This window comes from Artibeus jamaicensis, unplaced genomic scaffold, assembly GCF_021234435.1.
Source record: "Artibeus jamaicensis isolate MK-2021 breed Jamaican fruit bat unplaced genomic scaffold, CSHL_Jam_final contig_240, whole genome shotgun sequence".
NCBI lineage: Eukaryota > Metazoa > Chordata > Mammalia > Chiroptera > Phyllostomidae > Artibeus > Artibeus jamaicensis.
The window spans coordinates 24,789,058-24,815,655 of NW_026521506.1; the positions used below are offsets into that span (position 1 = coordinate 24,789,058).

At 36.6% G+C, this 26,598-nt stretch overlaps 2 protein-coding genes, 1 non-coding gene and 1 pseudogene across 3 annotated transcripts in view; all 4 read left to right on the plus strand.

Moving 5' to 3' along the window:
- The window catches only part of ABCB7 (ATP binding cassette subfamily B member 7), a 101,089-nt gene that overhangs the window by 33,531 nt on the left and 40,960 nt on the right, over nucleotides 1-26,598 (plus strand). The window contains exon 3 of the mRNA XM_037139565.2: nucleotides 8,139-8,258. Coding sequence (XP_036995460.2) covers nucleotides 8,139-8,258 — 120 coding nt within the window. The remainder of the gene's footprint in view (nucleotides 1-8,138; nucleotides 8,259-26,598) is intronic.
- On the plus strand, nucleotides 1,244-5,340 carry LOC128626928 (nascent polypeptide-associated complex subunit alpha-like; annotated as a pseudogene).
- LOC119044971 (heat shock factor-binding protein 1-like) lies at nucleotides 5,823-6,645 on the plus strand. Its single transcript, XM_053662331.1, has one exon. The coding sequence runs from the start codon at nucleotides 6,139-6,141 to the stop codon at nucleotides 6,403-6,405; it is 267 nt and encodes an 88-aa protein (XP_053518306.1). The 5' UTR covers nucleotides 5,823-6,138; the 3' UTR covers nucleotides 6,406-6,645.
- Nucleotides 26,452-26,589, plus strand: LOC119044975 (small Cajal body-specific RNA 11). Its single transcript, XR_005081711.1, has one exon. It is a non-coding gene; the product is annotated as a small Cajal body-specific RNA 11 (non-coding RNA).

Here is a 26,598-nt window from a genome sequence, read left to right on the forward strand (position 1 = left end):
GCAAATGGTAAGATTTCGTTCTTGTTTTGGTGGAGAAATATTCCATTGTATATGTGTACCACCAGTTTTTAAACCACTTGTCTGCTGATGGTCTGTTGTACTGCTTCCATATCTTGGCTATTGTAAGTAATGCTGCTATGAACATAGGGGTGCATATATTATTTTGAATTAGTGTTTTGAGTTTCTTTGGATATATACCCAGAGGTCAAATTGTCGTGTCCTAAGGTGGTTCCATTTTTAATTTTTTGAGGAGACTCCATACTGTTTTCCACAATGGCTACAGAAATCTTACCAACAGTGAGATATCCCTTTTTTCTGCATCCTTGTCAGCACTTGTTGTTTGTTGATTTATTGATGGTAGCCATTCTCACAAATTCGAGGTGCTATCTCATTGTGGTTTTAATTTGAATTTCTCTGATGATTACTGCCATAGAGCATCTTTTGTTATATCTATTGGCCATCTGTATGTCCTCTTTGGAGAAGTGTATATTCAGGTCCTCTGCCCCTTTTTTAATTAGGCTGCTTTATTTTTTGGTACTGAATTATATGAGTTTTTTTAAAAAAACAAATATTGGCTATTAATTCCTTATCTGATATATCATTGGCAGATATCTTGTTCCATTCAGTAGGTTGTCTTTTCGTTATGTTGATGGTTTCTATTAGCTTTGCAAAAAACTTTTAATTTGATATAGTGCCATTTGTTTATTTTTTCTTTTGTCTCCCTTGCTCAGGGAGGTATATTACAGAAAATATTGCTAAAAGAAGTGTCAGAGATTTTACTGCCTATGTTTTATCCTAGGAGTTTTATGGTTTTGAGTCTTACATTTCAGTCTTTAATTCGAGTTTATTCTTGTGTATGGTGTAAGAAGGTGGTCTACTTCATTTTTTGCATGTTATCTGTACAGTTTTCTCAATACTATTGAATAGGCTGTCTTTACTACATTGTATGTTCTTGCCTCCCTTGTCAAATATTAATGACCATGTAAGCATATACTTATTTCTGGGCTTTCTGTTCTGTTCCATAGATCTGTGTGTCTATTTTATTTTTTTTATTTTTTAAAGATTTTATTTATTTATCTTTAGAGGGGGAGGGAAGGAGAGAGGGAGAGAAACATCAATGTATGGTTGCGTTTTGTGCATCCCCTGCTGGGAACTGGCCTGCAGGGAACCTGCCTGCAACCCAGGCACGAGGCACGTGCCCTGACTGGGAATCGAACCGTGATTGTCTGTTTTGGAGGCCCGTGCTCAATCCACTGAGCTACACCAGCCAGGGTGTGTGTCTGTTTTATGACAGTATCATGTTGTTTTGATTATTATCACCTTATTAGTATAGATTGACATCAGGTAGCTTGATACCTCCAGCTTTCTTCTTATTTCTCAAGATTTCTATGGCGATTGAGGGTCTTTTGTGGTTTCATGTAAATTTTGGGATAATTGGTTCTAGTTTTGTGAAATATGCCATTTGTATTTTGGATAGAATTACATTGAATGTGTAGATTGCTTTGGGTAGTATGGGCATAATAATGATGTTAATTCTTCCTGTCCATGAACATGGTATATTCTTCCACTTGTATCTTTTTCAGTTTCATTCTTCAGTGTATTCCAGTATTCTGAGTACAGGTCTTTTACATCCTTGGTTAAATTCATTCCAAGCTATTTTATTTTTTTTAGATCCAATTGCTTGCTTAGTTTCCTTTTCTGATACTTCCTTATTGGTGTATAAAAATTCCCCCGAGCTGCGTTCCATGCACAAAATGTTCGGTGAAGCCACAGAAACTGTACCTGTTACAGAGCAGGTGTTGCCACCACCCCAGGCTGAGACAGGGTCTACATCAGAATCTGACACTGATGAATCAGTATCAGAGCTCCAGGAACAAGATTCCACACAGGTAGCCTCACAACGAGCCCAGGGGGCAGCAGTAGCTGAATCTGACAAAGAACAACCAGTCAGTAAAGCAAAACAGATCCAGAGTGAAAAGAAGGCATGGAGCTATGTTCACACTGGGTCTTCACCAGGCTACAGGGGTGACTAGGGTCACTATCCAGAAATCGGAGATACACTTTTTGTTATCACAAAACCAATGTCTACAAGAGCCTAGTTTCAGATGCCTACATAATTTTTGGAAAAGCTAAGATTGAGGATTTATCTCAGCAAGCACAGCTAGCAGCTGCTGAGAAATTCAGAGTCCATGGCGTTGCCGTCTCAAATAGCCAAGAAAACACACAGACTCCAACTGTATAAAAGAAGAGTGAAAAAGATGAGGTTGATGAAACAGGTATGGGAGTTAAGAACATAGAATTGGTCATGTCACAAGCAAATGTGTTATGAGCAAAGGCAGTCTGAGCCCTGAAGAATGACAGTAATGATATTGTAAATGCTATTGTGGAAATAACAATGTAACCATGTAAAAATAAGGACCACTTTTTTTGTTGTTTCAAGAGTTACTGCAGCTTGGTTTGAAATTTGTACTTTTCTGCCAGTAATAAAGTTCCGACTCCTTGTGGGGGAAAAATGCCAGTGATTTCTGAATGTTAATTTTGTATCCTGCTACTTCACTGAATTCATTTATCAGTTCTAGTGGTTTTTTGGTGGAGTCTTGAGGATTCTGTATATACAGTACCATGTCATCTGCAAATAAGGACAGTTTAACTTTTTCCACCTATTTGGATGCTTTATATTTCTTCATCTTTTTCTGATTGCTGTGGCTAGGGCTTCCAGTACTATGTCGAATAAAAGTGGTGAAAGTGGACATCCCTATCTTGTTATTTTGTTAGATACTTTTTCTGCATCTACTGATATGATTACATGATTTTTACTCTTCATCTTGTTTACATGGCATGTCATGTTAATTGTTTATGGATATTGTATCATCCTTGCATCCCAGGAATATACCACACTTGATCATGATGCCTGATCTTGTCAATGTATTGCTGAATTTGGTACTTCTTCTAGTACATTCTACATTTCAAATATTCTGTTCTTCATATCTGACTTATTCTGTTTTATGGTTCCTGTGTCCTCATTATTTTTTCTAAATATTTTATTCATTTTTATTCTTAGAGAGAGGGGAAAGGAGCGAGAAAGAGAGGGAGGGAAACATCAATGTATGGTTGCCTTTCGCATGCCTTCGCCATGCAGTTCACCTTGTTTTCAGTTAGGTCCATCTCCTCTTTGACAGCTCTCTGTTGTTTACAAACCTTTTCTTCCCAACTAATTTCTAGGGGAAAAATACAATACAGTTTTGTTACTCAAAATTGTTACAGAGCCTATTTAAATTCCTTTTATTGTTACCCTTGTGTATTTTTTCTGAATCTAACTTTCCTTTTTTAGAGCTAGCTAGTTCTACTATAGGAGTGGGCAAATGTAGGTTTACATAAGAAATGTAGGGTTACAGTTCTTATGTCAAACAATACAATTATTGATAAATAATATAAGAATAAACTCTGTTTTATGTACTCACAACTCTAACCCTACTAAGCCTTTTTAGAAATGTTTATTCCATATACTAGCACAGTTCTAGCTTTATATTGTGTTGGAGCTTAAAATGTCAGTTCTGTGTTTTAAATTTGAGCCTATTAGCTACAGGAAAAAGGCCATATTGTATATATTGTTAGCAGCAAAGGGAAGTAGATTCACTTTTACTTTTATAAGCCTTTTAATGATACTGCTGCAGTGGTCCATTTTAAAGAGCTTTTGTTATCATGATGTAATTATCACAGTTATGTTTTTAAAATAACTTTTGAATCCTACATACTGTAAAAATGATGAGCAGAAAGGTTAAAGAATTCCATGTTTTCCTTTTATTTATAAGGAAGGCTTAAAGAAAAAGTATTATGATATTAACTGTTGGTTACTCAGGGATTTTGACCCTTCAGAAAGACTTTCCTTTTCTTAAATTATTGATTTTTCCTATATTATAATATAATTACCATTTACACAGTGATTTTTCAAATAACACTATTTATTTTCATCCTACTTGACATTCCCTCCATTTTCTACCCTGTCTTTAAGAATTTGATCTTAAAGGAAGGGGTATTGTGCTATTCGTGTTGCTTAGTCTGAAATAAAAGATTACTTGATGTGAAGGTTATGTCTAATTCAGTCTCAAGCTTGTTTCTTGTCTCTTTCAGCTTTAGATAACTTTTTACCAGTGGGTGTCCAGTAGGAATTAACTGTGATGATTTTGAAATATGGTAGATTGTCTTTCAGGACATGCATTGAGGCCTTCGGTTTTATTTTACTCTTGCACAGCAGGAATAAGTTGGTTTAAAAATCTTTAAAAATGTGCCTCAGCCTCTGAAATGCCTTTTTGATTTGGCCTTTACTTTTAAAAAAGACATTAGTTTTCAAACTTTATAATTTATCTAACCTATAACTGAAGCCTTGTACTTTACAGCTTAATGGAATCCTAATGCATGATTATACAACTTCAGAACCCATTTTGTTACATAAAGTAGTGACATTTTGTGCCCTATTAAGCCAACTAGAATAATTTTCTTGCTCTTAGCTATAATTTCCCTGCGCCCTCATTGAAAAAATTTTGACGTGTTGTAGGAAGTATTGACAGGAAAGAGTTTTTCCAGTGATATATGGAAGCAGGGCCTTTTGCCATCATTATATCAAGAAAAATGAAAAAACAAAACTTGTGAATTGGGAAAGCTGTTGAAGTGCCCCTGTTTATGTTATAACGTATTAAACTGTATTTGTTTAGTAATAGTTCAATTGGAAAAATTAATTTTAAAATTACAATTTCATTCCCTTTTAAAAACACCCTAGCAGTTAGGAGCACATATGTGAGTATATGTGTGTATACCATCATTAGGAACTGTACTTTCAGTATTTCATGTTTTTACCATCTTATATATTTAGAGCAGCTTAGGATGCTAGTCCTGTTTTCAGTACAATTTGAACACTTTTATTTCTCTTATATTTTACTCAATAAACTAAAAGATGTTGGAAAAACAATTTGCTGAGCCTTAGGGGAAATAACCATAATAGAAAACTACCCTGTGTTGTCCTGGGTTTCTTATATTTTGACAGTTTTTCCCCATTCCTTGTTGTGCAAATCTACTTGAAATTAAAGAACTTCCCCCCTCAGACTATTTTTTGTTATATGTGAACTATAGAGAATACAAGCAAGCAAAAGAATGTAAAAAATTGTCAGTGATTCTTCTTACTCTCAGCTACTGATGTTGACACTTTGGGAGGTATTGCTTTCCATGTACCTTTGTATGCATGTGTAAACTCTTACATACATCATGTTTTTTTCCACAAAAATAACTTTTTAACCCTTCTTTTTTTACTTAACATGTTCCTGTGTTGCTACATATATTTTTGAGTGGCCGTATTTTGTTGTATGCATTCACTGTGTTTTCTTTATAAAGTTCTGCATCATGGATTATTTATGTTGTTTCCATTTTTTTCTGTTAATACAAGATGGGAATGAGTATCCTTATAGCTAAATGTCTTATTTCTTTATTCAGTAAAGATAATATTTCTTGACTACCTAATGTATGTCAGCCACTGTATTTGTTATTGGGTTACAACAGTGCTCACAAAACACAAAGTTACTAAGCGCATGGAATTTAAGTTCTAGCTGGATAGCAGATATTAATCAAATAACCACATTGCTATGTAAGTAGTTAATAACGGAAAGGAATACTCTGAAAGAAAGGAATACTCTTCTGTGAGAAAATACAGCCAAGGATCCTGACTAGAGTTAGGGAAGACTGCATTGTGAGAGTGCTGCTTGATTTGGCAATTAACTAGTTGTAAGAGGTTGTGGGTGGTGTGGGTTGGCGTTGTGGAGAGAAAGATTATTACTGATGTAATGAATGGTATTGTGCAAAGGCCCCATGGCAGAGGGGTTAGGGGACATTTGAGAAACTTACAAAAAGTCAGTGTGGTGTGAACACAGAAAGTAGTGACATAAGATACAGCCAGAGAGGTAGTCAAGGGCCTGGTGGAGGAGAGTCTCAAAAACCCACGTTATGGACTTTATTCTAAGAGGGATAGGGTACCTTCAAAAGGTTTTAAGTTGGTGGTAATATCTGATTGCAGGATGAACTAATTGTATAGGGAATAGCATGGATACAGGAGGATCAGATAGGAGGTTGATGCAGTGATTTAGGTAAGAAATGATAGCTTGGACTGCCAAACTGGGAACCAGGGAGATGGCTGAGACTGGCCCCAAGATCATGCAGGACCTCACCTCGGTGGTGCATACACTCCTGCAACAAATGCAAGACAAATTTCAGACCATGTCCAACCAGATCATTGGAAAAATTGATGATATGAGTAGTCACATTGATGACCTGGAGAAAAACATTGTAGACCGCATGACCCAGGCCTGGGTGGAAGAACTGGAAGGGGAAAACAAGATACCTGCTACACAGAAGAGTTGAAAGCTGCTAATTTACACTGAAATCTGGAACATTGTGTTTACAAGCCAGGAGAAGACTAAATGGCTCTTTGCAACTAATTACTATACCTAGACAGGTCTGATATTGTAAAGTGTGCATTCTTCTTATCACATACTATATAGTTAGTTGATAGAGTGATCCCCCCTCCCCCTGTTTCTCAAACTTGATAACTTCACATCTTGGATCTTGGTCAGTTGTGCTATTAAATTTTAAACACTAAAACTTTGGTGGTTCCTATATAAAATTGGTCAAATTAAAAAGAAAAGAAATGATAGCTTGGATGAGGTTGGTGAAGGAACTAGAAAGAAATAGACAGATTTAAGAGATTTTTGTGAAATAAAATTGATTCAGCTTGGGACATTTCTGAAATATTTTTTTAAAGCATAAGTTTCTCAAAACAAAGGGTAAAATTATTTTAATAACTTATGGTAGATATCAAATTGTTTTCCAGAAAGATTGTTTCAATGTATTCTCCCATTAAGAGTGTATTAGAATGCTCATTTCCATACATCTTCACCAACCACGAGCATTAACATTTTTTGGTGTTTCCTTTTTAATACCTTTTCCAGAAATTGAGCAATTACTTCAATTTTTAAAATAGGGTTTGTTTTACCAATCATAATAATACAGTAGTTTTGGAATACAGTAGTCCCCCCTTATCTACAGCTTTTCTTTCCATGGTTTCAGTTACCCAAGGTCAACTACAATCTGAAAATATTGAGTGGAAAATTCCAGAAATAAGTAATTCATGAGTTTTAAATTGTGCACCATTCTGAGTAGCGTGATGAAGTCTCTCACCCTACTACCCACGATGTGAACCATCCTTTTGTCCAGCATATTCATGCTGTATATGCTACCTGCCTTTTGGTCATTTAGTCTGTCCTGGTTATCATATCAACTCTGTGGTATCACAGTGCTTCTCTTCAAGTAACCCCTATTTTACTTAACAATGGCCTGAAAGTCATTCACATAACTTTTAGTACAGTATATTGTTGTAACTGTTCTATTTTGTTATTATTAATCCCTTACTGTGCATTATTAATACATTGAACTTTATCAGAGGTATGTGTATATAGGAAATAACAGTATATTTAAGGTTTCATACTATCCATGGTTTCACACATTCCCCTGGGGGTCTTGGAACATATTTCCTGTGAATAAGGGGGGATTACTGTATACATGTGTTGATCTTTTTTTGAAAAAAAGATTTTATTTATTTATTTTTAGAAAGAGAGGAAGGGATGGGGAAAGAGGGGGACAAACATCGATGTGCAGAGAAACATCGATTGGTTGCCTCTAGCATACCTCCAACTGGGGACCTGGCCTGCAACCCAGGCATGTGCCCTGACTGGGGCTTCACAAAGATGGAAATATGGAAATGTGTATATTTTATGTAATCTTTTAATAGTTTAGTAGGTAAGAAATAAATATATAGTACATATCCCCTCACCCCAACTTACTAACATTTTGGCAATATGAGGATAGCTATAACTCAAGTCAAGAAATTAGAAATGAATAACTTTTTCAAAGCAATTGAAAATTCCTTGTTCTCCAAAATAATTTGAGTTTGAAAGATATTTGACCTTAGATTCAGAATACAAGTTATGTTTGTAATGTTTTTATATTTTTGTGATATAGGTACTTAATTCTATGCAATTGAAATGTAGTTATATTTGAAATAACATGTTACTCACTACTTTGTTTTCTCTCAACAGTTAAAAGATGTTGATACTCGGAAAATCATAAAAGCAATGCTTTCTTATGTGTGGCCCAAAGACAGGCCAGACCTACGAGCTAGGGTTGCCATTTCCCTGGGATTTTTGGGTTGCGCAAAGGTAAGAATAAGAGAAATTATGTGTTGTTTGTTGTTATAGGAAATCCTATGATATTTTCTAGTAATGAAACTTGGGCTGATGTAAGCCACTTTGGGGGGAACATTGTCAACTTTTAGGACCCTTATTTACATAACTCTTTTATGCAGTCAGCAGAAATTATATGGCAATGCGGTAATGCATGATTCATCTGTGACTCAGACTTCAAACAGCTTCAACTTAATGGAACTCGTTGCTGAAACCAGTACATGATACAAGGTCGCTTATTGTAGCAAGAAACTCCTCAGAGCCCTGTTGGCTTTTATTTAATACAAATTTATGGTAATCCTTGTTCTCATTCCCAGTAAGCTGAAAAGGAGGAAGACATTTTAGGCACATTGGTAGTCATAGGTGGTAAATACCAATGTGACGACAAGGGAAAAAAGGAAAAACTTGGGCAATTTGATACCATTCAGTATAGGCGCTCTCTACATCTTAGCAGCCTCCTTGATTTGTTACTATACTGTAACACATTTTAGTAAGGCAAACCTGCAAACTTAAAATAATAATAATAAGAAGAAGAAGAAGTGAGCTTTCAGTAAAAATCCCTTTTAATTTATTCACATTTTGAAGTCAGTTATGTATGAATCACTAGGCACAGTAGAATAATGGTACATATATCGACTCTGGAGTCAGACTTCCTGGGGTCTGCTTTGTAGCCTTGGGCAAACGGCTTAGTCTCTACACCTGTTTCTTAACTTGTAAAATAAAATAAAGTAAGGTCGTTATAAGAATTTAAAAAATTAATATACAAAGGGCTTAGAACAGTGCCTGGCACATAGTGAAACATAACGTACATGTGAAAATAAAAATAAATTCTAATTTTCATCAGAAACATGGTAAAAATCTGCTCAATAGTCTTAATGAGGTTTGGTTGTAATTTGGTTATCACTTTGATATGTGTGTTAATATGTTGTTTTAGAACAGGTCTAATTACTTCTCTTATAGATCATGTACATTCCCATTTATTTACTTATTCTTTCCCTACCTCAAAAATATTTATTGAGAACTTGTCATACAAAGTACTGTTCCTAGCCCTGCAGGATATTCAAATATAAAAATAAAGCACATTTATTCTCCCAAATCATACAGGATAAAACAAGTTTTATTTTATTGCCTTAATACAAAGAGGGTCATAAATGATATCAATGAAGTGTTGGGGCATTTCAAAGGAAACAGCCACTATGATGGGGAGTCAGGAAAGGTTTCAGAGAAGAAGTGATGTCTGAGATAGGCCTGGATTAATGAGTAGGATTGTTGGAGGTACAAGAATAAGGAAGAAGAAGATGAGAGGGAGCATAGAGTATGGGTGGAGAAGTGAGTAGTGCAGCTTTGTTCCAGTGAGGGGATAATGTTTCAGAAGAATTTGAAATAATCTTGGAAAGAGAAATAGACCTCTTAATGTGAAATACCTTAATTGTAAAGCAAAAAATTCATTTAACTATGTGGGAAGTAGGAAACTATTTTTGAGTAGAAGAGTAATAAAGTTAGAACTTCAGTTTAGGAAATTAATTGGACTCTGTTGTAAAAGATGTATTATGGTGGTGAGAGACCTAAAGTTAGGGATACCCTTCATTTCAATGCATGAATTCATTCAGCAAATATTTACTGAGCAGTTATGATACTAATTTAATAGACTAGATGAGAAGTAATAGTTTGTACTAGAGTAGTGGTATAAATGGTAATACGGAGGGAAAAGATACCAGAGGTATTGTGAGGTAAAGAAGATAGAGTCAGTAAGACTTAGCAATAGATCAAAAGACGAATGAGGTTCAGAGATGTTGCCAAGGATGAGAGAATGATAATGCCTTCATAACAGAAGTAGGTAGTATGTTAGGACATCTTCTTTGGAAAGTTGAAAATTTTGGTTTTGAGCATGTTAAGTATGAGGTGCTAGTGGCAGGGATAGTCAGCCGATAATAACAAAATGCAAGACAAGCTGGGGAAGGAGCCCAAGGCCTAGTGAGATTAAAGAGATAATTGTTGAAACAATGCAAACTAATGGCTTCACTAAGGAACAGAACACAAACAGAAATAGAAGATGACTGCAGGTGGAACCTGGGATAAATGTATTCCTATAGGAAAGTCAAGTAAATAGTAGTGAAAACATGGAAAGAATGACTGGAGAGTTAAGAGTAAAACCAAATAATTTAGTCAGACTCTGTTCATTTTTCTAGTCTCCTTTCTTATCTATGGACTCTGTTGAGAGCTGTCTCAATGAACCAGACCCTTCTCTGGGAGAGGACTTAAATCAAGATGCTGAGCAACAGACCAAGAATCCATGCTTTATTCTATTTGTTTAAGCTGAAGAGAGAGAATAATATTACAAATCTAATGTCGAAATTTTTAAAAGTTGTATTCGTTTTTAGCACAGCAGTGGTTGCTGAATTATCTTCTACCCACAAATTACTTAAGTGTAAAGCTAGTTTTGAACTCTTGTGCAAGGTAGATTTAGGAAATTGGCCTTTATACCTTTAGTAGCTGAATGTAAATACCTTACTGACAACTTAACAGCAGATTGTTTTCTGGACTTACTTTTGATTTGAAGAGAACAGGTTAGAACATCAACAATTAACGCAGTCAAAGGGAGAAGTCTTAAATAATGGTATTTGTATAGACTTTATTTTTAGAGTGAATTCATCTTCCAAAACACAGATTTTTTTATTTCTTTTGGATCAGGAAAAGGAAGATGTTGTCAGGTGTTATTATGTGTGCTTGCTCTTACTTTCAGAGAATATGGAAAAATAGTTTTCTCTTTTTTTTCCCTAGACAGGAACTAGACCATGGAATAACTTTAGGAACATAGTGCCTGGTAGCATTTAATAATTTCTAACAGCATTTTTCCATCTTCTGTACTGTCCTCACTTTAAAAGTGAGGAGAGTACTCCCACATCTTTAAAACCTGATCATTATTTATTCTAGAGTAGTATTGCACTTGTTATTCATAATGGATGTGCATAGATGGACTAACATCCTTCTCCTTCCCTGGCTTCTTGTTTTTTCTTGAACTTTATTCTATGCTTTGGCATATGAGCACTTGGACCAATGTATACTCCTTTATTCTCTAGTCTCCTCTCTCTTATTTCTAAGTGGCTGCTGCCTGGCCTTGTAAATAGTGTGTGGTGATTCCATAATGAGCCCTGAGGCATCCATGAGAAAGGTGGAAGACAAAAATCAAAAAGTAAAAGGGAGGAGGATTTCATACTTAACATATGGGGTTACAGCATACCATCTGCTTGCTTATTTGCCTTTTAATGCTCTTTTTAGTCTGAGGGTCTTAATTATATCATCATCTCCAGCAAAGCTTTTTAAGGTAAACTACTATGTAGAGAGTTCTGTCTGATGTATATTTTACAGGTTCTGCTGCTGAGAGAGACAGAGAAAACACTGCCTTCATTTCTTAAATTCCTGCAAGTAATATGCATTGCTTTTTCTTACCATCCATACATGTTATAGTAGCATCACATCACCCTTAATCTGGGGATTTTGATATCTTCTAAGATTTTTAAAACTTCGATCTATTAGTGTGTTACATACAACTGTGCCAAGATGTAAAGAAAATATAAAACATTTACTGAAGTTTGATTTCATAAAATAAATATTTAATATTGTAAAAAGCTTACTCATATTCTCTAACCATCACCATCTTGTGAAGCACTTAGTTGCCCAAGAAATTGGAGGCACATTAAATTAACATATCAAGTACAAAAAGATTCTGAATTAATAATATATTGGGAATTAAAATAAGTCATATGATATTTAAAATTATAAAGTAATTTTAGAAAAGGATATGATTTATAAAAATATAGTCAATACTCCTTTTCTCCAAGAATGGATTATATAAAGTAAGGGGTAATAATATATGTGTCTTAGTCCATTTCAACTGCTATAAGAAAATGCTATAAGCTGGGTCATTTATCCACAGTTTTCTTTATTTCATTTTAACCTCATATGATGTAATGGGCAAAGAGGGTCTCTGGGGACTCTTTTATAAGGGCGTTAATCTGATCTTATGAGGGCTGTACCTTTATGATTTAATTGCCATCTAATGGCCCCACTTCCTAATGCCATTACCCTGAGGGTTAGAATTCAACCTATGAATTGAGAGCAGGGTGTAGGGATAGGACACAAACATTCAGACCATAGCAATATGTATTGAGCAAACATTTTTTAATTGAGTGTTCAATACAAGGTACTGTGCCGTGTGGCTAGGAATACAAATGAATAAAATGTGGTCCTTGTACTTCTTGAGTTGAAGTGTATTGAAGGAGAAAAATATAGAAATAATGATGAAATATATATCACATTAAAAATACCCAAAGGAAGTCACAAGTGAAGCTGTATGGGAGTTTTACCAATTAGGAATTTAGGAAAGGCTTCATGCAGGAGCTGCTCTTCAGTTACTGTGAACTTGACATTTGTAACTTCAAAAGATTCATGCACTTCTTGCTTAATTTTAGTTCTTTAAAACTTTATGGAAAATAAATTTTTAACATGAAACAATGCTACCTGAATCCTTCAAGTTGAGAAGGATAATTTATATCCTGGAGTACTTTTTAAAATTAAAGTAATATGTTTGAGGTTTACAGAAAAATGAAGCAGTAAGTACAGAAAGGTCTTATATATCCTACCTCCTAAAAAGAATCAGTTTCTTTTGTTACTAACATCTTGCATTAGTACACTACATTTGTCACAACTGATATAACAATTATGAAAAAATACATTATTCTTATTGACTAAGTTCGTATTTTACATTAGGATTCACTATTTGTGCTGTCATTTATATGGGTTCAGGGAAATATATAATATCACATGTTCACCTTTGAAGTATTGTACAGAATAGTTTTCACTGTCCTAAAAATTCCATGTGTTCTACCTATTCATCTCTTTCTTTACTCTCCCATACCAATGGGAGACAACCAATGATTATTATTTTTTTTTAATTTTTTTTATTGATTATGCTGTTACAGTTGTTCTGTTCCCCCCTTCATTCCCCTCCACCCCACCCCCCCGTCCCCACCATTACCCCCCCTTTAGTTTATGTCCATGTGTCTCAAGTCCTTTAGAGTCTATATTTCCCATGGTATTCTTGCCCCCCCATCTATTTTCTATCTACTGTCTATGCTACTTATTTTCTGTATCTTCTCCCCCCTTCTCCTCCTCCCACTACCCTGTTGCTAACCCTCCTTGAGATCTTCATTTCTATGTTTCCACTCCTGATCTAGCTGTCCTTTTAGTTTGCTTTCGTTTTAGGTGTGGTTGTTAATAACTATGAGTTTGCTGTCCTTTCACTGTTCATGTTTCTTTAACTTCTTTTTCTTAGATAAGTCCCTTTAGCATTTCATATAATAAGGGCTTGGTGATGATGAACTCCTTGAATTTGATCTTATCTGAGAAGCACTTTATCTGGCCTTCCATTCTAAATGAAAGTTTTGCTGGATAGAGCAATCTTGGTTGTAGGTCTTTGGATTTCATGACTTGGAATACCTCTTTCCAGCCCCTTCTTGCCTGTAAGGTCTCTTTTGAGAAATCTGCTGACAGTCTGATGGGGACTCCTTTGTAGGTGACTGTCCCCTTAGCTCTTGCTGCTTCTAGGATTCTCTCCTTCATTTTAATTTTGGCTAATGTAATTATGATGTGCCTTGGTGTGTTCCTTCTTGGGTCCAACTTCTTTGGTACTCTCTGAGCTTCCTGGATTTCCTGGAAGTCTATTTCCTTTGCCAGATTGGGGAAATTCTCCTTTATTATTTGTTCAAATAAGTTTTCCTCTGATGGCTGTGCCTTTCCCCCTTCTGGTACTCCTACAGTTCGGATGTTGGAGCGTTTAAAGATGTCCTGGAGGTTCCCGAGACTCTCCTCATTTCTTTGAATTCTTGCTTCTTGACTCTTTTCTGTTTGGCCATTATTTGCTTTCTTCTGGTCCACTCCATTGATTTGAGTCCCAGTTTCCTTTTCATTGCTATTGGTTTCCTGTGCAATTCCATTCATTTCAATTAGTTTCTCCTTCATATATTTGTCTAATTTGTGGCTATCATCAACCAGTTCTGTGAGGATCCTGATCACCAGTGTTTTGAACTGTGCATCTGAAAGTTTGGCTATTTCTTCATCACTTAGATTTATAGGCTCTGGGGCTTTGAGATCTTCTTGAGCCATTTTTGGTCTGTTTGCGCCCTTTAAGTGTGAGGAGTGGAGCGTTGGACTCCCAGATCACTGGGTTGTGACGCTGTATGTGGAGGTGGGGTCAGAGCAGGAAAATGGCGGCGCCCTCCCTGCCGCTTGCCGTGGGAACCCACTGGGTCCCGGTCCAATTGCCCACTCCCTCGCTTGTCTATCCGTGCACAAATGCGCGACCACAGTCAACCCGCAGCCCTGCTCCCTCGCTGTTTCCCTGCGGTTGCTTGCTTGGTCGCTCGCTCCGTCGCTCACTAGGTCCAACCCTGCACCTGGATTCCGCGTGCCTGAGTCTGTCTGACCGAGTTTTCCTGTGCAACCCCGCTCCACCAGCTGCTGGTTTCGCCCCTTACCGGTCAGACTGAAGAATTTGTTGTTAACAGACTTCTGAAAAGTTCAGTTTTCTATGGTCTGGCTGTGTTTTCTGTTGCTAATATTTAGTTGTCTCTAAACTTGGTTGTGTGAGAAGGCACGGCACATCCACCTATGCCTCCATCTTGGCAGAAGTCGACAACCAATGGTTATTGACAACCAATGATTATTTTACTGTCTCGGAAGTTTTGCCTTTTCCAAACTGTCATATAATTAGAATCCTATCACATGTGACCCATTCAGACTGGCTGCTTTAACTCAGCAATATGCATTTGAGAGTCATTCAGGTCTTTTTGTAACTTGAGAGTTTATTTCCTTTTATTCCTGAAAATATTCCATTGTATGGATGTACCATGGTGCGTTTAGCCGTTCACCTGTTGTAAGATATCTTGGCTGCTTCCAGATATGGGCATTTGTAAATAAACTGCAATAAACTTTATGTTCAGGATTTTGTGTGACATAAATTTTGAATTCATTTGGGTAATTACTAAGGAGTGCAATTGTTAGATTATATGATAAGACTATGGTTAGTGTTATGAGAAACTGCTAAAATGTTTTCCAAAGTGGCTGTACCATTCTGCATTCCCACCAGCTATAAACGAGAGTTTCTGTTACTCCACATCTTTGTCAGCATTCGGTGTTGTCAGTGTTCTGGATTTTAGCCATTCTAATAGATAAGTAATATCATCTCATTTTTGTTCTAATTCGAAATTGCCTAATGTAACTTTTCATGTTCTTTGGGGGGCATCTGTATATACTCTTCAGTCCCCATATATCAGTACTCACCCTAAATTTATATGGATTGAAATCACCAATAAAAGACACAGAATAAGAGGATGGATCGCAAAACAAGATCCAACTATATGTTTCCTTCAGAGACCTATCTGAGCTCCAAGACAAACATAGGCTCAAAGAAAAGATGTGGAAAATAATACTCCAAGCAAATGACAACCAGAGGAAAGGGGTTGTAGCTGTACCTATATCAGACAAAGTAGATTTCAAGATAAAATTTTCAAGGTAACAAGAGAGAAAGATGGACATTTTATAATGGTGAGGTGACAAGTCATCAGGAACACATAATATACACACACACACAACCTGAGAGCACCAAAATGTATAAAGGAACTAGTAACAAACCTAAAGGGAGAAACTGACAAAAATATGATTATGGCAGGGGACCTTAATACCCCATTGACAACAATGAATAGATCATCTAAACAGAAATTGAGTAAGGAAATATTGGCCTTAAATGAGACATTAGATGACCACATGGACATAATATTTATAGAACTTTCTACCCCAAGACGGAAGAATATGCACTCTTCTCAAGTGCACAGGGAAATTCTGAAGGAGATATACCGTATGTTTGAGCATAAAACTAGTCTTAACAAATTTTAAAAGACTGAAATCATGCCAGGCATTTTTATTGACCACAATATATGAAACTGGAAATTAACTACATGAAGAAAGCTGGAAGAAATATGACAATGTGGATATTAAACAGCATGCTACTGAACAACTGTTGGATCAAAGGTGAAATAAAAGAAGAGATAAACAGATACATAGATACAAATAAAAATGAAAATACTACAATATACCAAATATTTGAGATGCAGGAAAAGTAGTATTAAAAGGTATGTTACTAATTTTTATATTAATACAGGCCTACCTGAAGCAACAAGCAATATCTCAAGATATTTAACATTACTCTGTAATAAGCTAGGACAAGAACAAATAAAGCCTAAAGTCATTAGAAAGAAGGAAATGATAAAAATTGGAGTGGAAATAAATGAAATAGAAAAATAAAGGAAACGAAGAGCTAGGTCTTTGAAAGGATAAAGAAAATTGAGAAACCTCTGCCTATACTCACTAAGGAAAACAAAGTCTAAAATAAAATGAGAAATGAAAGAGGAGAAGTTGTAGTGGACACCATAGAAATACAAAGATTTATTCAAGAATAATATGAAAGGCTGTCTTTAAATGTCAACAACTATTTTTTCCCATTTTAGGAAATTAGTGCTTTTGAGCTGTCTGAATTCTGTTGCCATGTTCCAGGATTTCTCAGAACTATTGATGCAGATTTTTTCATCACATCTAAGCATGATAGAAATTTTTTTTCCATTAAAGCAGCACACACAGGTTAAGTTAAAAGGAAATAAATGTTCAGAGTTTAAAATCCACAATACAGATTCAGGGATTTTCAAATCCTCTGGCAAAAATTTTAAATGTGTACTAATTTAACCATCCATATTTATTTATGTTTAAACAGTTTCAGTGAAGGGGAAATTGTGTATCATTGAATAGTAACTGCAATCCAGATAAGGTTTCAGGGATCCTTGGGTGTTTATTCAGTAATCAAATTAAAGTATCAGATTTATGATTGGATCCAAAAGCATTAAAGCCACATGGTTTCTTTCAGACTAATGAATTCCTGAATTCTTTAGACTATTGTACACACAAATGCTTTGTTATGCACAATAGTGAATATAAATTCCTTAATGTTACTTTGGTGAGAGAAAAGTGATAGTTTCTGCATAGGTGTTTTTCAGACAAAGGTGATTAGAGTAGCCCCCCCTTATCTGCAGAGGATACCTTCCAAGACCCTCAGTGGATGCCTGAAACCACAGATAGCAGTGAACCTTATATATATTATGAATTTTTCCTACACATACATACCTATGACGAGGTTTAACTTATAAATTATGCACAGTAAGAAGTTAGCAATAATAATTAATTAAATAGAATAGCTGTAATAATATACTATAATAAAAGTGATGTGAATATGGTCCCTTGCTCAGAATATTTTTGTACTATCCTCAATATCCTTCTTGTGAAAATGCAAGATGGTAACAGCACCTATGTGATGAGATAAAGTTACTCAGAGCAGTGCACGATTTAAACTTTATGAATTGTTATTACCAATTTGTGCTGCTTAATCTCTTCACCCTTTTCACCCAGTCCCCCAGTTTCCCTTGCTTCTGGCAACTGTTCATCTTTTTTCTGTATCTGTGAGTCTGTTTCAGTTTTGTTTGTTCCTTTATTTTGTTCTTCAGATTCCCTAGTCACAGGAACCTAGAGCATGCCCTGGGGAATATAGTCAATAATGTTGTAATAACTATGTATGGTACCAGGTGGGTACTGGAAATATCATGGGACCTCTTTGTAAATATATGAATATCTAACCACTATTTTGTATACCTGAAACTAGTACAAAATAATATAGAATGTAAACTATAATTGAAAAATAAAATGGGACTTCCGCCAAGATGGAGGCATAGGTGGATGTACCGTGCCCTCTCACACAACCAAGTTTAGAGACAACTAAATATTAGCAATAGAAAACACAGCCAGAACATGGAAAATTGAACTTTTCGGAAGTCCGTTAACAACAAATTCTTCAGCCTGACCGGTAAGGGGCGAAACCAGCGGCTGGTGAGGGGTTGCACAGGAGGACTCGGTCAGACGGACTCAGGCTCGGAATCTAGACGCAAAATCCAGGTGCAGGTTTGGACCTAGTGAGCGACCGAGCAAGCCACCAGGCGAGCAACCGAGAAGGAGACAGCGGGGAAGCGGTGCTGCGTGTTTACTGTGGTCGCCCATTTGCGAGCGGACAGGCGAGGGAGTGAGCGGTTGGACCGGGGCCCGGTGGTCCCCGCAGCAAGCGGCAGTAGAGGGCGCTGCCATTTCCCGGCTCTGACCACGCCCCCACATACAGCGTCACAACCCAGCGACCTGGGAGTCCAAGGCACTGCTTCCCACACTTAAAGGGCCAGAACAGACCAAAAATGTTGCAAGTTCTCAAAGCCCCAGAGCCCATAGATCTAAGCGATGAAGAAATAGCAAAACTCTCAGACGCACAGTTTAAAACACTGGTGATCAGGATCCTCACAGAACTGGTTGATGATAGCCACAAATTAGACAAATATATGAAGGCGAAACTAATTGAAATGAATGGAATTGCACAGGACACCAATAGCAATGAAAAGGAAACTGGGACTCAAATCAATGAAGTGGACCAGAAGAAAGCAAATAATGGCCAAACAGAAAAGAGTCAGGAAGCAAGAATTCAAAGAAATGAGGAGAGTCTTAGGAACCTCCAGGACATCTTTAAACGCTCCAACATCTGAATTATAGGGGTACCAGGAGGGGGAAAGGCACAGCCACCAGTGGAAAACTTATTTGAACAAATAATAAAGGAGAATTTCCCCAATCTGGCAAAGGAAATAGACTTCCAGGAAATCCAGGAAGCTCAGAGAGTACCAAAGAAGTTGGACCCAAGAAGGAACACACCAAGGCACATCATCATTACATCAGCCAAAATTAAAATGAAGGAGAGAATCCTAGAAGCAGCGAGAGCTAAGGGGACAGTCACCTACAAAGGAGTCCCCATCAGACTGTCAGCAGATTTCTCAAAAGAGACCTTACAGGCAAGAAGGGGCTGGAAAGAGGTATTCCAAGTCATGAAATCCAAAGACCTACAACCAAGATTGCTCTATCCAGCAAAACTTTCATTTAGAATGGAAGGCCAGATAAAGTGCTTTTCAGATAAGATCAAATTCAAGGAGTTCATCATCACCAAGCCCTTATTATATGAAATGTTAAAGGGACTTATCTAAGAAAAAGAAGTTAAAGAAACATGAACAGTGAAAGGACAACAAACTCACAGTTATTAACAACCACACCTAAAACGAAAGCAAACTAAAAGGACAGCTTTTAGGAGTGGAAACATAGAAATGAAGATCTCAAGGAGGGTTAGCAACAGGGGAGTGGGAGGAGGAGAAGGGGGGAGATGGTACAGAAAATAAGTAGCATAGACAGTAGATAGAAAATAGATGGGGGGGTTGGCAAGAATAGCATGGGAAATATAGAATCTAAAGGACTTGAGACTCATGGTCATAAACTAAAGGGGGGGTAATGGTGGGGATGGGGGGGTGGGGTGGAGGGGAATGAAGGGGGAGTAGAACAACTGTAACAGCATAATCAATAAAAAAATTTTTTAAAAATTAAAAAAGTAAATAGTAACTACTGTTTATAAAAAAAAGAAAAAGAAAATGTAAGAATATTAAAACATAAAAAAAACCAATAATATGAAAAGCTATACACCACCAAATTTGAAAAGCTAGGAGAAATATACAAAACCTTAGACATATATAACCTTCCTAGACTGAACTATATAGAACTGGAAAGCCTAAATGGTCTAATCACTAGTCAGCAAATTGAAACAGTAATGAATAACTCCTTCAGAAAACAAAAGTCCATGACCAGATGGCTTTACTAGTCGATTCTAACAACCATTCAAAGAAGATTTAGTACCAGTACTTCTCAAACTCCTTCAAGAAAAATTAAACAGTAGGAAATTCTTCCTAATTCATTCTATGACGCCCACATTACGCTGATACCAAAACCAGGCAGGGACAACACAAGAAAAGAAGACTGCCTGTAATATATCTCTGATGAATACAGATGCAAAAACCCTAAACAAAATAGTGGCAAATCAAATACAGCAATACATTAAAAAGGATTGTCCTTCACTATCGAGTGGGGTTTATTCCAGGAGCGCGTTAGTTCAACATTCACAAATCAATCAGTGTGATAGACCACATTAACAAAATAAGAGATGAAAATCATATGATTATATCAATAGATATAGAAACATATTGAGAAGAAACAATATACATTTATTATTAAAAGACTCAATAAAATGGGTACAGAAGGAAAGTAACTCAACATATGATAAATTCTCAGCCTGTGTCATATTCCATGGTGATAAACTGAAAGCATTTTCTCTAAGATCAGGAGGAAGACACGTATGCTCACTCTCACCACTTATTCAACACAGTATTAGAAGTTCCAGTCAGAACAGTCATGCAAGAAAAGGAAATAAAAGGTATTCAAATTGGGAATGAGTAAGTGAAAGTGTCATTATTTGCAGATGACATGGTAAATAGAAAATCCTAAAGACACCACCAGAAGACTAATAGAAACAATAAAGAAGTACAGTAAAGTTATAGGATACAAAACCAATGTATAAAAATTCATCGTGTTTTTATATATTCACAAGAAATTATTAGAGAAATCCAATTTACAGTTGCAACAAAAAGGAATAAAACTTAACAATAGAAGTGAGGGGTCTGTATAATGGAAAGTATAAGACATTGTTGTAATTGAAGACACAAAGAAATGGAAAGAGATTCCGTGTTCATGTATTGCAAAAATTAATATTGTGGAAGTGGCCATATTACCTAAAGCAATACACAGATTTAATGCAATTGCCATGAAAATCCCAATGGCATTTTCCCCAGGAATAGGACAAAAAAAGTCCACAAATTTGTGTGGAACCACAAAAGATCCTAAATAGCCAAAGTACTCCTGAGGAAAAAAAAAAGCTGCTCTTCAGAGAATACTACAGAGTTACATAATCAAAACAATATGGTGCCCTGATCAGGTGGCTCAGTTGGTTGGAACACTGTCCCATGTACAAAAAGGTTGAGGGTTTGATCCTTGCTCAGGGCACATGCCTTGGTTGTGGATTTGATCCCCAGTTGGGGTGTGTACGGGAGGCAAATGTTCAGTGTTTCTCATATCAAGGTTTCTCTCTCATTCTCTCTCTCTCACTCGCAATCTCCCTTCTCCTTCCCTCCCTCCCTCCCTCCCTTCTTCTCTCTTCCTCTCTTTACAGTCAGTACACATATCCTCAGGTGAGAATTGGAAAAAAAAAACACAGTATATTATTGGCAGAAAAACAGACACATGAACAGAATTGACAGCTCAGAAATAAACCCACACATATATGGGCAGCTCATTTTCATCTAAGGAGCTAAAAACATACAAGGGAGAAAGGAACATGTTCAATAAATGGTGTTGGAAAAACTGGAAAGTCACATGAGAAAGAATGAAACTAGACTTATCTGACACCATATACAAAATATAACTCAAAATAAATATTTAAATATCAGACATCAAACAATAAGATCCTTAGAAGCAAAGATAGGCACTAAACTTATGAATCTTGCTCAATGAGTTTTTATGAAGTTGAATCCAATGGAAAGGGAAGTAAAAGCAGAAATAAATGAATGGGAGTACATCAAACTAAAATGCTTCTGTATAGCAAAAGAAACCATCCACAAAACAAAAAGGCCACCAACCAGATGGGAGAAGATATTTGCAAATGATACCCCTGATAAGTAGCTAATATCCAAAATATGTAAAGAATTCATACAATTCAACAACAAAAAATCTGATTAAAAAAATCTGCAGAGGACCTAAATAGGCACTTTTCCAACAAAGACTTAGATTGCTAAACAGATATATGAAAAGATGCTCAGCCTAAGGGAACTACAAATCAAAACCACAATGAGCTATATCACCTCACCCCTGTTAGAAATAACAAGTGTTGGAAAGGGTGTGGAGAAAAGATACCCTGCATACTGACAGTAGGACTGTGAATTGGTTCAGCCACTATGGAAAACAGTTACAGAGGTTTCTCAGAAAATTCAGGATAGAGCTTCCATTTGACCCAACAATCCCTCTTCTGGGTATCAACCCCAAGAATTTGAAAACACTTTTCATAAAGATATCAGAGGGAAGGGGATTGCAGGACTGGATGAAAGGTGAAGGGATTCATCAAAAAACATACATACACAACATAGATGCAGACAATAGTTTGGTGATGCCAGAGGGAAGGGGGGCGGTGGCAGGTTGGGGGGGCAAAGGGGAGGGGGATGGGGATGGAAAGAGACTTTGTGCTGATGGAAGTACAATGCCATGTGCAGATGATGTTTTATTCATTTGTACACTTGAAACTTGCATGGTTTTATGAACCAATGTCACTCCAATAAATTCAATAAAAAGACATTTCACCTATGTGTTTATTGTTGCATTCCTCACAATAGCCAAGACATGGAAACAACCTAAATGTCATGATTAAGCAGATGTGATACATACATATATATACACACACACAGTGGAAGACTGCTCAGCCATCAGAGAAGATGAAATATTGCCATTTGCCACAATGTGGATGTATCTTGACAGTGTTATGCTAAGTGAAATAAGTCTGATGGAAAAGTACAAGAGCCATATGATTTCACTCACATGTAAGATATAAAACAAAAAAAACAACAAAAAACAAACTCAGAGGTACATGTGAAAGAACTCCTTCCCACACAGCTCCTCCGGGGTTCCGCAAATGAGAAATAAGTCCTCCAGACAAAATATTGTTGTTTCGGTGGGAAAGGGGGAGGTGATTCCCTCTAGCGGGGGATACCCCGAGCCCTTCTCCCAAATGGCCTTTATTGGGAGTGATGTGTGTAATTGTATACAGCATACATGCATAGCTCATCAAACAATGTCAAGAGGCTATAGTCATACAAAAATGGGTATTATCTGTAGATAACAATCGAAGGAACACAGAGATTTGTCATAGGTCAGGGTCTGTTTAGTCATGCTGATGCCAGAGGGTTTTTAAGATGAGTTTCATGAGATAAGGAGTTTACTCCTTATGCCTTGAACTTACACATCGGTTTGTATCATTAGAGCTATACAAAACAAAGCAGAGGAAGCTTCAGAAGATACAGCGTATTTATCAGGACTGATTCCCATGGGAACCGTAGGTGTTAGAGTCGGGTCATGTCTGTCACCTGCATTACCTGGTTTTCCAGAGAGACCTACTAGCCCCTTTTAGAGCCTGTTCTCGCGATACTACAGTCTCTGAAACCACACAGAGTGGTTCCCAACAGATACAGACAACAGAACATTGGTTACCAGATGGAAAGAGGAGAGGGAGGGGGGACAAAAATGTAAGAGGGGTTAAATACATGGTGAAAGGAGACAAGGCTTCAGATGGTGAGCATACAATAGAGTTTTCAGTTGTTGTATTATTAAACACTTGAAAATTTTACAATATTATTTGCCCCAATAAATTTATTTTAAAAAGCAGACACATTGTATAGTATACAAAAGTATTTTCTTTATATCCTTATACTGTAAGTTTCATACACACACTCACACACAACTTTTTTGTTGAAAACGTAGACATTAACACACATTATCCTAGACTGACATGGGATCACAATCATCAATATCATTGTCTTCTCCTTCCACATCTCATCTCACTTAAGGGCTTCAAGGACAGTAACAACACATGCAACTGTTATCTCTATGGTAGCAATTCCTTGTTTTCTTTAAAAAAATTTTTTAAAGATTTTATTTATTTATTTTTAGAGAGAAGGGGAGGGAGGGAAAAAAAACATCAATGTTGGTTGTTCCTTGTGCACCCCTAACCAGGGATCCAACGAACAATGTGGACATGCACCCAGGAACCGAACCCATGACCCTCTGGCTTACAGGCCAGCGCTCAATCCACTGAGCTACACCAGCCAGGGTGAGACTCATTGTCTTGAAATACCTCTTGAAGGATCTCCCTGAGGCTCTTTTTGAGGAGGTGTCACTCTTTTCAGAAATATGTCCATGGTGGTTTCCTTTTTTTTTTTTTTTGTCATAAATTTGCTTGTAAGCAGGTAATGCACCTCAACACGCCTCTCTTTTAATGAGTACTTTTCAAATTTGACGTCCATGTTTTCAAACTTTAAGGAGCTTGTTGAAGTTTTCAAAAGCTTCTGCTAAACCCTTCACTATAAATTTTCTTGGGCATTCTCTTCTCCTGAAGTTTCCTTTCTCTCTTGCTTCCCCTGTGTTTTTCTTTTCCAGTTACAACAACTCTTTATTAGTGAATTCCTCAGAAACCACCTCTAGGAACTCCTCAGTGTCATCCTCATTCACAGACAGGCTTAAAGTTGTGTGCCATCTCAGCCACAGCCTTGTTGATTTTTGCAACTTTTGCTCTATGATGTTATGATGGCTATGACATCACTAGTCAGTAGTAATTTTTCAGCTCAGTTAGTCTTACAGGACCATCGTCATGTATGCTGTCCGTTGTTGACCTAAATGTTGTTATGTAGTGCATGACTAATGGATTTTCAAATGCTGAACCGACCGTGTATATCTAAAATAAAATCTACTTGGTCATGTTGTATAATTGTTTTTATACATTATTGGATCTTATTTTTAATATTTTGGTGAGAATTTAAAAACCTATTTCTTAAGAGATACTGGTCTGTAGTTTCCTGTCTTGTGAAGTCTTTGTCTGGTTTTGGTATTAGTGTAATGCTGACCTCACGGAATGAGTTAGGAAATGTTCCCGCTATCTCTGTTTTTCTGGAAGAGAGAGATGGTTTTAAATATTGTCTGAGTACTTTGTCCCATTTTCTTTTCTCCTTGGTTTGCATGGCTAGTAAAATTTCCCTTTAGTGCTTTTGTTCTTTATTTTTTCCCCTCTCCTTCCGATTCTTTTGGGACTATACAGATAGTTAGTGAAACTAAATTTTTTTTCCTGTTTACATATATTAGGACCTATTTGGCAGCAGTAGTTACAGATCCCTTAATCATTAGAGGCTACTGTAAGAGAGATTAATTATTGGTGGATTTAGGTATTAGAAGATCTGGAAGAATTCGATCCCTCAGATAGCATAGATAATACTTTCATGACCAGGAAGAGAACAGTCATTTTAAAATCTGAAATTTGAGACCTTGAGTAAATTGACCATATTGACTATTAGTCTTTTGCATCATGTTGATACAGCATACCTTTGGCTGTATTTTATGGTGATTTTACTTTTTCCTTAACTCCTTTCTTTGATTAGTGTTCCACTTTTGTGTTGAAATGAATGTAGTTTTTAAATGGTATACCAGTCTCTGAGAATCCAAGAATTTTGCAGGTTAAATGTGTGATTTAACCTTTTGATCTAGGAAAGAAAAATGTTTTGTGATAATAAATCCCCTTATTTCTGGTGTAGGTAAATTAATGGGTACATTGCAGTTACAGATGAAACATACCTTTTGTCACATGATTATAATATAGTGAAAATAACCAGTTTCTCGACTTTTAGAAAGCAACAGGAGATTGAAGTTCATTTTGAGTTAATTATGATTGAAATATACTATCATGTAGTCTCACTTTTAGCCCTCTCCAGCCTCTAGGGAACCCAGTTTGGTGTGACCTGAGACAATGACTTTATATTAAAAAGTTTATTTTTAATCTACACGCTGTAAATGATACTTTTTTGCTATGTAGTTCTGTGATTTTTAACACGTTTGTGTGTGTGTGCGTGTGTGTGTGTGTAATCATTGCCACAGTCAGGATACAGAAATGTGCCTTCACCCCCAAAATTTCCTTTGTGTAACACATGTAGATATGCCCTGTCTAGACCTCTAACTGCTGAATACTACTGATTTGACCTCTATCGCTATAGTTTTTTTCATTTTGAGAACACCCTATATATAAATAGATTTATACAGTATATAACCTTTTGAGCTAGCTTCTCACACTGAACATAATGTCTTTATTATTCATCCCAGCCATTGAGTATATTGGTAGTTCTTTTTTTATTGCTGAGTAGTATTCTGTGGTATAAGTGTACTAGAATTTGTTTATCCAGTCAGCCACTGGTGGACATTTGGTTTCTTTCTATTCTTTGGAGGTGCCATAAATACTCAGGCATAGGTTTTTATGTGAACCCGAGTTTTCATTTCTCTGGTATAAATAACTAGGAGTGACTTGTCCTGGCCTCTGCTTTCTCTGCTCCCCTGTGCTCAGTTGTAACAAGGGAGTCTGGCAGGACACAGCAATCTCCCTCTCAGTTTAGGAGGGTCGTCTTGAGTATATGGCTGGCTCTCAAAGACATGAGAGGACAATCAGGAAAAT